This window comes from Balaenoptera borealis (assembly GCF_965194805.1).
Source record: "Balaenoptera borealis genome assembly, chromosome: 2".
Taxonomy (NCBI): Eukaryota; Metazoa; Chordata; class Mammalia; order Artiodactyla; family Balaenopteridae; genus Balaenoptera; species Balaenoptera borealis.
Window position 1 is genome coordinate 181862922 of NC_138867.1, and position 18443 is coordinate 181881364.

General features: G+C 54.3%; 1 protein-coding gene across 1 annotated transcript; it reads right to left on the bottom strand.

Annotated features, from left to right (window-relative positions):
- Positions 1-747: 747 nt before the first annotated feature.
- TNFAIP8L1 (TNF alpha induced protein 8 like 1) lies at positions 748-18273 on the bottom strand. The gene is made up of 2 exons (XM_082379268.1): positions 18140-18273; positions 748-3267 (listed from the first exon to the last, which is right to left on the bottom strand). Exon 2 carries the CDS (start codon positions 3260-3262, stop codon positions 2702-2704), a length of 561 nt encoding a protein of 186 aa, XP_082235394.1. The 5' UTR covers positions 3263-3267; positions 18140-18273; the 3' UTR covers positions 748-2701.
- Positions 18274-18443: the final 170 nt, after the last annotated feature.

Sequence of the window (18443 nt, forward strand, 5' to 3'; positions counted from 1 at the left end):
GGGGCCTCAGCGGTGCTGGTGTAGGAATGGCTCCAGAGAGAGGCGCAAGCAAGATGAACAGTTGTTCTCAGAACCAGTAACCACTGAGGGGGACCTCGGGCCCACGGTACTCAGGGCAGGGGCGGGGCACCAGCAGCCTCAGTGGTCAAGCGCACGTGATCTGCACCACCTCGCGAGCAGCTCTGGAGGCACACACGTCCTCGGGGAGGCTCGCTCCACCGACCACGGCGACCTGCAGTTCTCAACAGGGCCCAGGAGATGATTGCCCAGGGCCTCCTGCAAAAACCTGGCAGCTGGACACAGGTGGAGACGATGGCGCACCCTGGGCCCTGAGGTGCGTGAGGGCCAGACCCTGGCTGAGAGGGATATTGATTCTTCTGTGGTCAGCCTGGCGGCACTTACCACTTCCAAGTACTGGCCGCCGGCAGGGATGCAGAGCGGTAGGTGCAATGTGCTGGGACACAGCAGGGCACCTCTGGACACAGAGAAGCTTCCCCTTTACTCCACGTGACGTGTGCGTGTGCCTTTATGGAGCTTTCTGGTGAGCGAAGCCGCCTGGCCCCAGGACCTTTGGTCATGATGAGGAGCTGGACTGAGCCCTGTTTGGGCTGCAGAAGCCAAGCTCTGCCACCCCTGCTAATCTGCTAGTCTGTCATCCAACGCAGCGGGAATCAAACCTGCTAACAGGCTGCGGGTGTGTGACGTTTATGTGCAACCTTGATTCAAAAGGCAAAAACCCTAGGTGGGTGAGAGCAAACTGTCAGATGCTTTTATTTACATAGTTTTGTAGTGCTCTTTGGTTTTTTTAAATTAAATCTCAAGTGTATGAAAAGAGTCAAGACAGGTACAAAGCCTTATCACATGGATATATGCCAGCAGAGCAGAGGGCAAAGGATTTCATGTGGGGCTTCTCGGCGTAATCAAAATGCACGATTGTTCATTTGAAGATGTCTTTTGACCCAAGATAAATGGGAAAGTTTGCCTTGGAAGTGGAGGGCAGAGGTAGGAACAGCTGGATCCTGAGTGAAAGCCTTTGACTTTTTCAGAGCAGCAGAAACCAAACAGAGAAACGCTGCCCTGAATCTGGGGTCCTAATCTATCAGTCAGCCCCACATGCCGTGGAGAGGCAAAAGGGAGTGGTGGGGACTGTGGCAAAGCAAAGACGGGCAACCTCTATGCAGCTTCACCACTGGGCAGTGCAGGCGTGTTTTCTAGAGAAACGCCAAGATCAAGATCGGGATGTGCAATTTCCTTGGTTTTAAGTGTTGGCAACTAATTCCAAATGTCTCAAAACACCGGATGGGGCTAAGCAAACCCATCTTCTTGCCTAATAAGGCCTGCAGGCCTCCTCTGTTTGCAGTCTTTGCCCTAAACAGACCAGGTTCTGCAAAAATAGACATCGTTCCCCCCCTCCCCCCTGAGTGCCCAAAATAACCTTCCCGGGCCTGACATGGCCAGACCTGCAGCCGGGTTTCGCAGTCTTTTAAAACCCATGCCCACTTCTGACAGATCACAAATACGCTCCCACACCCCAACGTGTCCATCCACGCCCCAAGTTAAGAATCGCCGCACCAGCGTCGCCAAAGCCAAGAGTTGTTGAGCTTTGTTTCTGAGGCCTGTCTTATAAAAACAATTGTTTGTGTGTTTGTTTTCCAAATATGAAATCATCATTTAAAAACATGCACGCATCTCAGACAGCTTCCCCTGACGCCCTGCATCGGGGGCGCACTCCATTCCTCTCCCACGTGGGAGTCTGGGCCACGATGCCAACCAGAGGGAGGAGGCGTCCTCACTGACACACCTGCACCCACCGCGGCCCTCGCGTGGCTCCCAGGGCCCATTTCCTGGTCTGCGGAACGAAGTACCCCAGCCTGGGAGGCTGAAACAACAGAAGCTTGTTCGCTCTCACCTCTGGAGGCCTGAGATCAAGGGGTTGGCGGGGCTGGTTCCCTCTGAGGGCTGTTCCAGGCTCTCTCCCAGCTTCTGGTGGTGGCTGGCAGTCCTTGGTGTTCCTCGTCGTGCAGACACCTCCCCCCCAGTCTCTACCGCCACCTTCATATAGCATTGTCCTCTGAGTCTGTGTCCAAATGTCCCCTTCTCATAAGCACGCCACTCAGAGTGGATTAGCCACCCCCGCTCCAGTATGAACTCAACTAATTACATCTGCAATCACCCTATTTCTAAATAAGGTCATATTCAGAGGCCCTGGGGCTTAGGACTTCGGGGAACTTGGGGCGGGGGAACAGCTCACTGTGTAACACTCCCTTTCTCCTGGTTTCCCATGACCCTCTCTGCGGGAATGCAAAAGCCCAGGCAACATTATGAAGTGGGAAGCCGCCAGCTGTCAGAGACACCAAGTGATTTGAGGGGTTCAGACCGGTGGCTCAAGGGTCATTGTGCAGACGGTGCGCCGGAGCAGGCAGTGGTCTCCAGGTGTCCCGGGAGGCCGCTGGCGCAGGCAGGCCGTGCCTGGCTCCGCGCTGAGTTCCTCTCCCCACGGAGACTGGGCCGGAGGAGGAGAGGTGACCTGGGTCCTTAGAGCTGCAGAGGCGCGCGTGCGCGCGTGCCTGCGTGCGTGCGTGCGTGCGTAGGTTGGGTGGGGGGTTTGGCCAGAGTCAGACTGGAAGAGGTTAAAAACACCCCCGCAAGCCCCGCCCCCAGCGGGAAGCTGGAGCGAGGAGGTCGGAGGTCAGGTCGGAGGTCATATGCTCTCCTCGTCCAGCAGCCGGTTGAGACCCTCGCAGATCCTGCGCAGGTGGGAGCGGTAGGGCTCAGCCGGGCCGTAGAGCGCGGCGAGGAAGTCGCAGTCAGCCAAGTGGCCGAACACGTGGTTGATGCGGCCGTGGGACTTGGCGGTCAGGTGCGCGCCCGCCGCCTGGTGCAGCAGGTCCCGGCACTCGAGCAGGGCGGCGGCCAGGACGCGCCGGTCGAAGGTGAAGTCCACCTGGTGGAAGCTGACGGCGGTCATGGCCAGGCGGCGCGCCTGCTGCCGGAAGCGCTGCAGCCGCGCCAGCTCCTCGCCGCCCAGCTGCCCGCTGCGCAGCAGGACGCCCAGCTTCACAGCCACCTTGACCAGGTTCTTGACCACCTTCTGGGCCTCCTTGCGGCTGCGGGTGAACTCCTTGGTGGCGCGGTACAGCTCGTCCAGCACCTCACTGCTGGTGTCGTCGATGAACGCGGCCGCCACCGCCCTGGATGCGATCTTGCTCAGGAGCTTCTTCTGGGCCTGGAGGACCAGGCTCTTGGTGCTGAAGGTGTCCATCCGCCCTGCACGGGGGTGAGGACACAGACCCGCCGTCAGCCCGCACGGCCCGGCTGCCAGGGGCTTGCCTAGGCGGGCCGCTAACGTTGGCGACCACCGTCTTCCCAATCCGGGAAATGGGCACACACCACCAGCCTATCTCCAGGGGAGCCTGCGTGCCCATTCCACAGACGTACTGTGTGTGCCAGGACTGGGTGTACGGAGACGACCAGCGAGCCCCCGGGAACACAGCAAGTGCTACCATCCGGGAAGCTGCAAGAGCCCACATAGCACGGGCACCCCAGCAGATCAAGAGGGCCCAGGCTGACCTCCTGGAGGAAGGGACAGGTGAGAAAATGGGGAGGGCATCCCAGGCGGGAAGATCCCCATGCTCCAAGGCCTAGAGGAGGGAAATTCCAAGTAGCTGGAGCACAGAACGGCAGAAACTTGTGAAAAAAATAGCAAAAGCTATTTTTAGGAAAAGCTCGTTTAAAAAATAGCATTATGATGACCCAAGGGACCCTAAGGGAATTTGTTTCTAAAAAAAAGTCAAAGGAATTAATGTGTAATGGTGAAATCTGGGCAGGGCCTTCTGTTATGGTTTATTACAGGATACTGAATCTAGTTCCCTGTGCTATACCATAGGACCTTGTTGTTTATCCATTCTGTATATACTCATCTGCATCTGCTAATCCCAAACTCCCAATCTTTCCTTCCCCTACCCACCCTCCCCCTTGGCAAACACAAGTCTGTTCTCTATGTCGGTGAGTCTGTTTCTGTTTGGTAGATAACTTCATTTGTGTCCTATTTTAGATTCCACATATAGGTTTTATCATATGGTATTTGTCTTTCTTTTTGACTTACTCCCCTTATTATGAGAATCTCTAGGTCCATCCATGTTGCTGCAAATGGCATTATTTCATTCTTTTTCATGGTTGAGTAATATTCCATTGTGTATGTGTACCACATCTTATTTATCCATTCATCTGTCAATGGACATTTAGATTGTTTCTGTATCTTGGCTATTGTAAATAGTGCTGCTGTGAACATTGGGGTGCATGTACCTTTTCGAATTAGAGTTTTGTCTGGATATATGCCCAGGAGTGGGATTGCTGGATCATATGGCAACACTATTTTTAGTTTTTGAGGAACCTCTATACTGTTCTCCATAGTGGCTGCAACGACTTACATTCCCACTAATAGTGTAGGAGGGTTCTCTTTTCTCCACACCCTCTCCAGCATTTGTTATTTGTAGACTTTTTAACGATGGCCATTCTGACCAGTGTAAGGAGATACCTCATCGTAGTTTTGATTTGCGTTTCTCTAATAATTAGCAATGATGAGCATCTTTTCATGTTACCTGTTGGCCATTTCTATGTTTTCTTTGGAGAAATATCTATTTAGTCTTCTGCCCGTATTTTGATTGGGTTGTTTTTTGGTTATTGAGTTGTATGAGCTGTTTGTATGTTTTGCAAATTAATGGGCAGGGCCTTCTGAATCCCACTACTTGTGGTCCCTGGTACCAGCCCTGCAAACCCACTGTATCCTTGCTGTGAGTTGAGAAGGGGCTCAAGGTGAGTTATCACGGGGGGGGGGGGGGGTCCAGCTTATCATTCCCCTCATCCTGCAGCTCCATGAGACAGGGTCCCAGCCCAGCCCCTGGGCTGTTCAGGGTGGAGGAGCCCAGGTACCAATCCTCCTGGCCTCCTCACCCCGTTCAGTTTACAACGGACATCCTGAGGCCTTAGTCAGGCCCTGAATGAGTCAGGGGGGGCAGTGGCCTGGGTGGGGGTTCCCCAGGGCCATTTGTGGGGTTTCTGGAAACGCATCACTCTGCTGATTCCTCTGATACAGAAATATTGACTTGCATCAGCTTCCGCCCAGGAAAGGGCCAGGGAGGGGGCCAAGGTGAATGGCAGGCTGGCTCTCTGGGAACAGTGACCAGGCCTCCAACCACAGAAGCCTGGACCTCTGTCTGTCCCTTATGTCTGTCTCCTTTTGTCCTTCCTGCACAGCAGTCTTCCAGATCCCCCAGGCTCTGGAGGCTCCCCTTCCAACCACCTCCTTCCAACAGCACCAGAATTCTTCCTACATTGCACATCTGGGCTTAGCCCTTTCCTTGGAAGAACCAGCTCGCAGCTCCTCATGGCTCTCAGGACCAAAGCCCACACCTCATTCCGTCCCCTGCATCTTCCCTGGTGAGCTCCTGTACATCCCCCAACATCTTGGCCCCCAAACCCCTGCCTCTTCTCTGGTGGACTCATATACATCCCCCAAAAGCCCTGGCCCCTAAGCCCCTGCCTCTCGCCCTCGCAGGTTCATCCCTCAGCTCGGCCTGGACACCACCTCCTCTAGGAAGCCACCCCCGAACAGCCAAACTGACAGTGAGGCACCTCCTCTGAGCCACACAGCACCCCAGGCGTCCCCCGTCACTGCTCTGCCCCGCTGGCTTTGCTTCTTCCAAGGTCTGCCTCACTGCAGGCCACGGGGGAGGTAATGGGCCTGATTCCTTAACCGCTGTGTTTTTCGAGGCTCCAGAAACATCTGCCAAATGAATGAGGGAGCCTGAGACCCACCCCCAGCCCTGACCCGCTGCTGCCCCAGGCTCTGGTGGGAATCCACCCCGACCCCAGCCTCAGGCCAGCCAGACCAGGAATGCCACGTGAGTGCCCACTCAGCCACAAAGCCCATCTGTGTGTGAGCTCAGACCCCAGGAGAAGTCCCAACCCTCGGCCGCCCTGTCCCTGCCCACAGAGGTCAGGACGGGCCTGGAGATGAATGACCCAGTCTTCCCTGCTCCCACACCAGCCCCAGACCCTGTACACAGGCTGGGGCAGAGCAGGGGTGCGGGTGACTCAGCACCGCGTGGCAGGCCCTGGTGCAGCGGCGTGTGCCCATTTCATCACTTCAGCCTGGTATTGTATTCAGCTGGTTGCCCGGTTGCAGAAGAAATTACACAGGCTCAGAGAGGCTGAGCCATTTCCCCAAGGCCACACAGCAACACAGGGACTGCCTGCCCCCACCACCTCTGCACCCCTACGCCCTCTGCCTTCCCCAGCTGACTCCTGCGAGTGGCCCTGAGCCTTGGGGGGCTGGGAGCTGTCCCTCATGACAAAACCAGCCCCGATATTTAGGGCCTGCTCCTGGCTCTAACCTCTTGGTCAAGCAACATAACTGCCCCGTGCCTCAGTTTCCCCATCTGTAAAATGGAGGATGGTGACTGTAAGGAGGGAGAACTAACTCCATCCTAGGGCAGAAGCTTGTGGCCAACCTGAGTGTCCCCCGGGCTGTGAGCTTTCCCCGGGCAAGAGGCTGGACGCCACTGCCTGGACTTGTGACCTTCAAGCTCTATGCCATTCAGCTCCCTGAATGTAGAGACCTATTTCTCTGTGATGTTCTCTGGAAAAAAGAGCAGCAGCAAGGAATAACTATGCTTCCAGGATGCCCTCTCACCTCTGTTTCTCTAGAACGTTCTATTCCATTCCCTCTACCTAGACCCCTCCCTCACCCATCACTCATCCCGTAAACTCATTCAAGTCTCAGAGTTACTGTCACCTCCTCCTGGAAGACTTCTGGACGCCCCAGGCTGGGCCAGGTGCCCCCTTGGCTCCCATGGTGCCCGGGGCATCCTCCATCACGGCCCCGAGTACCTTGGTTTCGGTGTCCATCTCCCTGGCCTGACAGCGTGGGTAGGGGCTGCATCTTTTTTTTTTTTTTTTTTTTTGGCTGCGTTGCAGGTCATGCGGGATCTTAGTTCCCCAACCAGGGATCAAACCTCTGGCCCCTGCAGTGGAAGCACAGGGCGCTAACCACTGGACTGCCGGGGAAGTCCCCTGCATCTTTCTTGTTCACGCCATGTCTCTGGTGACCAGCCCAGGGCCTGGTACCCAGCAGACACCCAGTAAGTGTTTGTTGAATGTATGAGGGAAAGAATGTCTGCAAACATTGGAACCCGGGGGGGAACTCCCAACTCCCTGGGTCCAGCTCCCCAGTTTACAGATGGACAAACTGAGACTCAGAGAGGAGAAGGCCTTTCCCTGGATCCCAAGGACTCTGGTGCCCAGGTCTTTCTGCCTATTTGGTTGCTGTGTGACCCCAGGCAGGGTTCTGCCTCTTTCTGGGCCTTGACCTTCCCCTCCGCAAGTCCTGAGGTCGGGCATGTAGGTTCAGAGGGGAAGCCTGTCCTGTTTACCAGCTTCAGGAAGAGCCTGGGCCCTCAGCAGCAGCGCTGCCCCGCACCCACCCTGCCAAGCACAGAGGAAAAGGGGCGGGGCGCGGGGGCAGCTGCAGCCTTCCCTCCTGGCCTCCACACTCCTAGCCCCTACTCCCCTTGGGGCAGTCCCCAGACCTGTGACACCTGGACCAGCCCAGCTGCAATGGGTCAGAGCGATTCCCCCCACCACCACCACCACTGACCCATTGTTCTACCAGAAACGCCTCCATCCAAGCAGCCAGACAGGGAGATGACTGCTCTCCCGGGGAAGCATGCTGGGGACCAAAATAAACCCCAGCCTTCCTTCCTGCCAGCTGCGCTCAGCCAAGTCCAAGGGCAGACAAGCCAGGAGGGGCCCGGCTGCACCACAGCAGCCCTTCTGGGGCAGGGCCTTCCCAGGGACAGCGGAGGGGCCCAGCGGCCAGACGGCCAGTGTCCCTGGCCCCTGCCCACCAAATGCCAGATCACCCCACTATCGTCACAAGCCAGAAAAGCCCAATAAAGCTTCAAGGGCTCGGCTGGAACACTCATTCAGTTGCTCAGTGAGCATTTATGGAACACCAGTTGTGTCCCAGGCACTGGGGACATAGCAGTGACCAAAAGAGATCCCGTCCCTGCCTTCCACGGGATCCCAGCCTTCTAGACACCATGCCACCTCCTTATTACAAAAGAATTTGGGTGCCCCCATTTCCCTGAAATGGAATCCACAGGCAGTACTGTCTGTCTCCACCCGCTGGTATAAAAATAAAATTAATATGTGGTGATAAAGGTGAGGGGGATTGTACAGGGAGGAGCTCTGGAATTTTTTCTTTTTTTTAATTAAAAAAATTTTTTTTTTAAGTTTTTTTTTTTTTGATGTGGACCTTTTTTTTTTTTTTTTTTTAAAGGAACTCCTTTATTTATTTATTTTTGGCTGTGTTGGGTCTTCGTTTCTGTGCGAGGGCTTTCTGTAGTTGCCGCAAGTGGGGGCCACTCTTCATCGCGGTGCACGGGCCTCTCACTGTTGCGGCCTCTCTTGTTGCGGAGCACAGGCTCCAGACGCACAGGCTCAGTAGTTGTGGCTCACGGGCCTAGTTGCTCCGTGGCATGTGGGATCTTCCCAGACCAGGGCTCGAACCCGTGTCCCCTGCATTGGCAGGCAGATTCTCAACCACTGCGCCACCAGGGAAGCCCGATGTGGACCATTTTTAAAGTCTTTATTGAATTTGTTACAGTATTGCTTCTGTTTTGGTTTTTTGGCCGCGAGGCATGTGGGATCTTAGCTCCCCGACCAGGGATCGAACCCGCACCTCCTGCATTGGAAGGCGAAGTCTTAACCACTGGACCACCAGGGAAGTCCCTAATTTTTTAACTAAAAAAAAAAATTTTTTTTCAAACCCACGCCCCCTGTCAGTGGAAACGCAGTCTTAACCACTGGACCACCAGGGAAGTCCCTGGAATGTTTCATGTTCTGTGTCTCCATCTGGGTCTACACAATGTAAAAAGTCATCGAGCTGGATGGTTACAAATGTGAATACACTAAAACCCAGAAAACTGTAAACTTTCAAAGGGTAAATTTTATGGTATGTGAGTTATATCTTGATTTTTAAAAAATCTAACATTTCTCCAAGGAAGATATATAAATGGCCAATAAGCAAGTGAAAAGATGCTCAACATCACTGGCTACTAGGAAAACAGAAGTCAAAATCATAATGATACATCACCTCACCCCCACTAGGATGGCCGTTTCAAAAAGACAGACAAAAGGGCTGGCAAGGATGGGAGAAACTGGAGCCCCTCATCCACGGCTGGTAGGAATAGAAAATGGTGCAGCCGCCACGGAAAACAGTTTTTTGGCAGTTCCTCAAACAAACACATAGTTACCACATGACCCAGCAGTTACGCTCCTAAGTATCTACCCCAAAGAGACAAAAACATACGCACACATAAAAACATATACACACATGGGCATAGCAGCATGATTTGTAATAGCCAAAAACTGGAAACAACCCAAATGCCCACCAGCAGATAAATGGACAAATTGTGGTCCATCCACACACTGGGATGTTATTCAGTCATAAAAATGAGTGAAGCCCTGACACTCGCTACAACGTGGATGGACCCTGAGAACACGATGCTCAGTGAGAGAAGCCAGACACAGAAGGACACACAGGGTGTGATTCCACTGATGGGAAACGTCTGGAACAGGCAAATTCACACAGACAGAAAGTGAATTAGTGGTTTCCAGGGGCTGGAGAGCAGAGAATGGAGAGTGCTAATGGGGATGGGATTTCTTTTGGGGGTGGCAGAATGTTCTGGAATGTGACCACTTAAAATAGTGAATTTTACAGTATGTGAATTCTATGTCATCAAGCTGAACACTTACTGTATATATATCAAGTGTATATAGTTTATACCTTTGTGCCCCTTACTCTCTCTATATATATTTTTTAAAGTATTTGTTTATTTATTTATTTATGGCTGTGTTGGGTCTTCGTTTCTGTGCGAGGGCTTTCTCTAGTTGTGGCAAGCGGGGGCCACTCTTCATCGCGGTGCACGGGCCTCTCACTGTCACGGCCTCTCTTGTTGCGGACCACAGGCTCCAGACGCGCAGGCTCAGTAATTGTGGCTCATGGGCCTAGTTGCTCCGCGGCATGTGGGATCTTCCCAGACCAGGGCTCGAACCCGTGTCCCCTGCATTGGCAGGCAGATTCTCAACCACTACGCCACCAGGGAAGCCCCTACTCTCTCTATATTTTATGCCTCACTTTAAAAACGTTAAATAAATTGGGACTTCCCTGACAGTCCAGTGGTTAAGACTCCGCGCTTCCACTGCAGGGGGTGCGGGTTGGATCCCTGGTCGGGGAACTAAGATCCCACATGCTGCGCGCAGCACGGCCAAAAAAAAAAAGTTAAATAAATTTAAAAATGTAAAAATCAGGATTTGGCGCAAGTAGTAATACAAACAGAAATAAAAGGATTACAGGGACTTCCCTGGTGGCGCAGCGGCTACGAATCCACCTGCCAATGCAGGGGACACGGGTTCAAGCCCTGGTCCAGGAAGATCCCACATGCCGCGGAGCAACTAAACCCATGTGCCACAACTACTGAGCCCGTGAGCCACAACTACTGAAGCCCATGGACCTAGAGCCCGTGCTCCGCAACAAGAGAAGCCCCCACTCGCCGAAACTAGAGAAAGCCCACACGCAGCAACGAAGACACAATGCAGCCAAAAAAAATTAATTAATTAATTAATTAATTATTTTAAAAAAAGGATTACACAAGTGGAGATTAGCAAATCACTTCCACCTGGCCAGGTACATGCTCAATACATGTTTGATTAAAAAATAATTTTCCTGGGACTTCCCCAGTGGTCCAGTGGTTGGGACTCCGCACTCCCAATGCAGGGGGCCTAGGTTCGATCCCTGGTCAGGGAACTAGATCCCACATACCGCAATTAAAGATCCCACATGCAGCAACGAAGATCCTGTGGGCCTCACCTAAGACCTGGTGCAGCCAAATAAATACACAAAGAAGTATTAAAAAAAAATTTTCCTCCTTAAAAGCTCAGGCCCACTGCACTCGATGGAGTGCATCTGTCAGAGGTTTGCCCCATACAGGGCATTGCAGGGAACATGTAGCTACAAATTTCTATCAAAAAAGAGCTCCATCTTCCCTTGATTTACCCAGGAGTTGCATTTCAGGAAAATTCACTGAATATTGAAACCCCTAGTCATCGGTTTCCGTTTCTGGCAGGACATTAGGACGTTGTGAGGGCCAGGGTCTGCCCTGAGCGTGGCCAGACGCCTAGTGCCTTGGTCCCTGCCCCCCAGATGCTAGCATATCCTGTTATTATCATAAGTGGGAGGGGAAAAAAAGCCCTCTGAATTTCCAAAACGGCCCCCTAAGAGGTGTTGCCCCTGCTGGAAGGGGAAGGCACCAGGAAGCAGCGAATGTGGAAATAAACAGGATAATTTCAGGGACAGATAAGGCCCGGGGGTGGGGGGCAGTGACAGCCAGGGACGGCAGGTGACCTAGGCTGGGTGGTCAGGAGGGCCCCTCCGAGGTGGAGCCCCTGGAGCTGGGACTGGAAGGACAGGGTCTGGGGGAGGGTGAGCCAGGCAGAGGGAATGGCTGGTGCAAAGGCCCTGGGGCAGGACAGTGCCAGGGAGGAGACCGGAGGCTGGTCCACAGCCCCTGAGGAGGCCACTGTCCAGGCCCTCCCACAGCTCTGAGGTCTCCCCTCCATGATCTCAGACCAGCCCCAGCCCCTGGAGGCACTTTCCCATCTGTGAAATGGGTGTCTAGTCACTGAGTCCCTGGCTCTGCTGATTGCTGCCCTGCACCCCACATTCTTCCCGGAACCTCAGCCCTCTGTCCACGCTCAGACTTTCACCCTCTGCCAAGCCCACTTTGTCTTTTTGACTCTGACCTTTGTTCCCGTCCCCATTTTGGACACTCCAGCTCCCAAACTGGCCACAGACGGTGGAGCCTCGGGTTGCTCTAGACTTGACAGCGTCCTTTCCCCGCACAGGCAAAGGTGGGCTTGGAGGGAGGGTGGGGTGGAAGCAGGACTGAATGTGAGCCTCCCCCGAGGGGAAGGGCACAATGGCAGTGGACGGCACTGGCCCCAGTGGACCTCGTTCCTCCCAATCCCTTCTGTTCCCAAACTCTGGAGCAGGGCCAACCTTCCCGCTCCCCACATCAATGACCTACCCTCCTTCATCTCCCCTCTTGCTGTCCCTGCAACATGCTAGTCATGGCCCCCCATCCAACCCAGGTCACAGGTGCGCTGGGGTGGCCCCTCAACCCACACATTCCCAGTCCTGGATGCTAGGTGTGGGGGTGATGGGGATTCCACAGGGCAGAAGATCCTGCTTCCCAGGGTCCCCAGTGCCCCCCGGGTGCACCGTGAATGATGCGTCCCACCCCATTCACTAAGCGCTGGAAAATTCTTAGCCACCAGCTTTCCAGGAAAAATAAATGTAGGCATGTAGGTACATACATATGTTTACCATAAATGTTCCTGACATAAAGGATGTGCCCCATGCAACTTAACAGACATAAGAAAGGATTTTGCACAGGTGAATTTCACACCCAACCGAGGCTCACTATGTGTTCTTGGTGAGTTTTGCCAAACTGGTACCAGTAGCCAATCTATAGTTGCTACGGAGAAAGAAGAGCAGTCTGACACTGATGTCGCTGGATGGTCTCTTTCATACGAACAAGGAGAATTCGGATTTCACTCACTCACTTATCAGCCAGGTGAGCGACTTCTTTGCCAAATCCGATGGCAGTTTTCGAATAGTGAGAGAATATTCCCAGTGCTTTTGTGCTATTCGCAAGGAAGCAGCTAGAGACATGCCACCCTTTAAAATTTAATTTTCATTATTGACATTTCCTGAAGTTAGACCAGGGGTGGCAAATTCTGGCCTGCTGCCTGTTTTTGTAAATAAAGTTTTATTGGCACATGCCACGCCCATTCATGTCCTATTGGAACGCAGCCTTGAAGACAGGCAACAGAGGCAGAACAGCTGGCAAAGCCAAAAATATTTACTATCTGACCCTTTATAGAAAAAGCTTGGGTACTTCCCTGGTGGCGCAGTGGTTAAGAATCCACCTGCCAATGCAGGGGACACAGGTTCGAGCCCTGGTCCGGGAAGAACCCACATGCCACGGAGCAACTAAGCCTGTGCGCCACAACTACAGAGCCTGTGCTCTAGAGCCCGTGAGCCACAACTACTGATGCCTGCGTGCCACAACTACTGAAGCCCACGCGCCTAGAGCCCGTGCTCCACAACAAGAGAAGCCACCGCAATGAGAAGCCCACGCACCGCAAGGAAGAGTAACCCCCCTTCACTGCAACTAGAGAAAGCCCGCACACTGCAACGAAGACCCAACCCAGCCAAAAATAAATAAATTAATAAATAAATTTTAAAAAAAGGTTGGCCAACCTCCGGATTAGATGATGACAGAACAATATATCAAACCCTGATTTGTAGCATTTGCCAATTTCCATGGTGTAAATTCTGTCACCACGGCCAATTTCAAGCTTCCAACTTGAAAATGGAGTTGGGCAGAACTGCTCACCATCTCCACCAAACAGATACACTAGATGAAAATAACCTCAAGAGCATAGATCCTTGCAAAGTGCAGTAAAATAATCAGAAATTAGGATTTTTGACCTTTGCTTTTTTATAAGTTGTGCTGAAGTATATGTCACATACCATAAAATTCACCCTTTAAAGTGTACAATTCAGTGTTTTTATATATTCACAGAGCTGGGTAACCATCACAACTATTTAATTCCAGAACATTCTCACCACTCCAAAAAGAAACCCCCTCCCCATTAGCAGTCACTCCCCATCCTCCTCCCCCAGCCCTTTGGCAGCCACTAATTTACTTTCTGCCTCTATGGATTTGCCTATTTTTCTTATAAAAAGAATCACCCACTATGTGGTCTTATGTGTCTGGCTTCTCTCACTGAGTGTCATGTTTTCAAGGCTCAGGGCTTAACTCCGTTTTTTTTTTTAAGGGGTTTTATTTTTTTAAATTAATTAATTAATTTTATTTTTGGCTACGTTGGGGCTTCGTTGCTGCGCGCGGGCTTTCTCTAGCTGCGGCAAGCGGGGGCTACTCTTCGTTGCGGTGCGCGGGCTTCTCATTGCGGTGGCTTCTCTCTGTTGTGGAGCACTGGCTTTAGGCACATGGGCTCAGTAGTTGTGGCTCACGGGACTTGGTTGCCCCGCGGCATGTGGGATCTTCCCCGACCAGGGCTTAAACCCGTGTCCCCCGGATCAGCAGGCGGATTCTTAACCACTGCACCACCAGGGAAGTCCCAGGGCTTCACTCCTTTTTATGGCTGAATAATATTCCATATCTTTGGGGGGGGTTTTCTTTTTTCTTTTTGGCCCTGCCAAGCGGCTTGTGGGATCCCAGGGATTGAACCTGCACCCTCGGCAGTGAAAGCGCCGAGTCCTAACCACTGAACCGCCAGGGAATTCCCATCCATACCTTTGTTTTAAATATAATGTATTTGATTGTAAGTTCATAGTATGTCATTTTTTTTAAATTTATTTTTTCTTCCAGTTTTATTGATGGTCTGTCCTTTTTAATAATGGTGATGTTAACAACGGGGTCGCGAAATTCCTGACAATACAGCAAGTGGCTCTCGTGAGCGGGGGTGGGGAGGGCGGATGCTGGCTTCAGCATGCCACTGGTCCACGGAGCGGCCCGCCCTCCTCATGAATTCTTTATGTCACAACAAAGGGCGTCAATAATTGATGGGCCCCCTCAGCGGGGCCTCCTCCCTCAGCCCCTGCTGCAGCAGCCCAGGGTGGCCTCAGGGGCTCCAGGTCTCCGCCCACCGTGGCAAATGCCCCCACGGTCCTGGTTCCCACACTATTACCCTCTGCCAGCATGAGGGCACCCACTGCTTCCAGCCCTTTATCAACCATCACTCAGACCTCACAGTCGGTGCCCATTTTGATATGGCAAAAGGGGGGACCTGCTTTTCTGAGGTGGGGGGGGGGCAGATACCAGTGGTTTTCAAACCGGGTTCCCCAGAGCCCTCGGGGGCCACCCCAAGGATGGGCAGGGTCTGGCTGCCTGCCAGGCTGCGGTGGGAGTTGGGACACTTTCAACTGCGGTCAGATCTCCACTGAAGAAAGAGCTGGGATGGGGTGGGGGGGGGACACCAGTGGGCAAAAATGAATGTTGGGAGACCATATCCCACCCCTCTACAGAGAAAGACAGGACAGGCTGAGGCTCAAGCTGAGTAAAAGTTGTTTTTTTTTCGGCCGCGCTGCGCGCCTTGCAGGATCTTAGTTCCCCAACCAGGGATCAAACCCAGGCCCACAGCAGTGAAAGCGTGGAAACCCAACCACTGGACCGCCATGGAATTCCCAAGTAAAAGATTTTTAACAGCAAGTGGAGGAGGCTGGAGGGTCACCTGGCAGGAATGTGGATGCAGCCCCTACTTGAGTCCGGGCTCCACCCACTTCTCACCGCCCCACAGCCTCCGTCTTGGTCCCCTGGCTCCTGCCCTCGCACCCTACAGTCTTTCCTCTCCGTAGCAGCCGCCAGAGGGCGCCAGTGAGCACCCGAGTCAGGTCCTCCCCCTCTTCTGCCCACAGCCCTTCAGGGATCCCTCCTCCCTCGGGGTAAAAGCCCAAGTCCTCCCCATGGCTCACAAGACCCTGCACGACCTGCCCCATTCCCTCCCTGCCCTCCCCTCCTCCCTCTCTCCCCCTCGCTCACTCTGCTCCAGACACACGGGTCTCCTGGCTGTTCCTCCAACACACCAGGCATGGTGCTGCCCCAGGGCCTTTGCACGAGCTGTGCCCTCTGCCTGGATTGCTCTTCCCCCCAGGTCTCCACATGGCTATTTCTTTCTTGCCATTGAGCTTCAGCTCAAATGTCACCTCCTCAGGAGGCCCTCCCAGATCCCCCATCTAAACTAATTTCCCCATCAATCTGTCTCTCCACTCCTTCATGCAATTACAGCTAACCCTAATGACTTTTCTGGATGAATGTCCATCTCTCCCAACCCCAGTCTGTGAACTGAGTGGGCGGTGGGGGACACCAGATGGGCCTTGGTCATTGCCAGGTCCTTGGCACCCTGCACCAGGCTTGGCTTACAGTAGGGGCTCAGAACCAGTTGTTGAATGAATAGATGACCTCCCAGCACCAGAGGGGCACAGAGTCAGATATCTCGTCCAAGGGCCCCATTGTCCAGCCAGGGAAACTGAGGCCCCGAGAAAAACAGATATCCCAGGGTCACACAGCAGCACAGCACGAACCCTTCTGGAAGGGGCTCCCCCCCGGTGGACACTCCCCAACCTCCACTGCCCCATTGGACAGAAGGGAAAAGTGAGGCCTGGAAGACGGGGCCTTAGAAGATCCCAAGGACTCTTGGGCCAGAGGTGACTCTGTGAATCCCTCAGGTGGTGGGATTCCAGGGGAAGTTGTCTCATGGAGGGGTGTATGTGGGGGATTCTGGGGTAAAAGCCCAAGTTCTCTGCAACTGGGCCAAGTCCTGCCTGTCTCTAGGTCCCCATCTCAGTCTGTAACACCTGGGGCTGAACCTGCACAAGCATGTGTCGTTTCTTCAGCATCTGCCTCTGGGGCTGTTTCCATGACAACAGATGGAGTTTTGTCCTAGGCACCCTCTGGTGGCCCCATTTGACAGGGACACTGAGGCCTCCTGAACCCATCACATCAGATCACCAAGCAACCAAAAGGCCCCTCCCCTACCCAGGCCTCAGATGAGGAAACTGAGGCTCAGGGGGCACCTGACCTGCCCAAGGCCACACAGCAGAAGGGGATACTACAGAGCCTCCAATCTGCACCTGCCTGACTGGTTTCTTCACTTAGGGACCCCTGCCCCCCATCAGAGTGGGGTGTGAGTCCCTGACTCACCCCCCTCCAAGAGGTCTGGGCACTCACCCACCACCTGCGTCCCAGGCCACCAAGCCTGCCAAGTGGAAGAAGCTCAGCCCAGGTGTTCGAGTGGCTGGGGCAACAGTTCTTTGTTCCGGTTTCCATAGGTACAGTGTCCCTGGGCCGGCTCCTCCTCCGCCCCTCCCAGCCACCCAGCCGCCCAGCCCTGGCCTGGCAGTCCCTTGGCCCAGCCCATCTAGGCAACTTGTTATGTTTTAAAGTTGGCGCCTGTGCACCTGTCATGGAGATACAGGGAACAGCCTGTGCAAAGGCCCTGAGGCAGGATGGTGCCTGGAGCGTTGGTGGAATGTGGAGGGTGTGTGGCTGGAGCAGAGTGAGTGAGGGGGAGAGAGGGAGGAGGTGGAGGCCAGGTAGAGACTTGCAGGGCCCACATTCCTGCATTTAATTCTGGAAGCTGCCCTCACCCCCAGGGAGTTATGTCCCTCAGACAGGAAACTGAGGCTTGGAGAATTGAATCACTCAGTTCAAGGTATCAGTGATGAGTGGCAGAGCAGGAACCCAGGTTTATCTGATTCCAAGGTCTGAGCTTGGGCTGAACCAACCCAACCACTGGGCTGAACTGCCCTCACCCTGCTATGGCACGGCCCCCACCCAGGGCGTTCACCTCCCCCAGCTGGGCTCAGACCTGCTCAGGAAGTAACCTCAGCGGCCTGTTTACAGCTGGGGCTGCTCCTCCTCCAGGAGAGCCCCCCAGGAGAGAGAAGGTAGTGATGCATGCAGATCTGGGTCAGGTCAACTGCCAGTTACCTCAGCGACGAAGGTCCCAATTCACAGCTGGCAAAACTGAGGCCAAGGCTTCAGGCCACTGGGGAGCTCCCAGGTGGCCAGTCTGGGTGGGCCTGGCTCTGACTGTCTCGGCTGCCTGGACCAGCCAGAAGCCTCACTCATTCCCACCTCCACGCCTTTGGCCTGGCTGCCCACCACCTGGAATGCCCTCCTAGCTCTGGCATCTGGCCCTGGCACCTGGTGCCCTGCACTGTGAAAGGGGGCAGAGTCCATCAGAGTCCTCTTGTTGGGGGGAGGGGGGTGCTGGTCCCAGAGCACCACCCCAAGCCAGGGTGGGCAGTTCAGACCCAGGATGCCTCCCCATAACCCACACATCAAGAGAGTGACAGAAAGACAGAGTGAGAGGGAGAGGGAAACAGAAGGGGGGTCAGGGACATAGGGGGCGAGAGAAACAGAGAGGCCAGGTGGCCCCCAAGATTAAGCCGAGATTGGGGGGCGCCCCGGCACCGCTCGCTCACCTGCTCTCTGGGACTCCGTCGTCGGTCCGACGGTCAGGGCTCTGTCCAGCCGCCTCCGAGGGGCCTTTGCTGTGGCCACGAGACTCGTGCCTGAGGACTGGGACTCGGCGGGGCGGGGCAGGAAGCTCGACCCCGCCCTCCAACTGCCCCGCCTCTCTGAGCGGCCCCGCCCCCGCCCGCGCGCATAGGACCTTCAGGGACTGGTTGGGGGGGAGGGTAGGGGTGGGCGAGGACGTAGGCTCAGCCAATGGCAGTGCGGGCGGTGTACGAAGAGTCCAATGGGAGCAGGTCGCCGCGTGGGAGG

Excerpts from the sequence above, each read along its gene's own strand:
- TNFAIP8L1 (XM_082379268.1), bottom strand. The coding sequence starts at position 3,262 with ATGGACACCTTCAGCACCAAGAGCCTGGTCCTCCAGGCCCAGAAGAAG.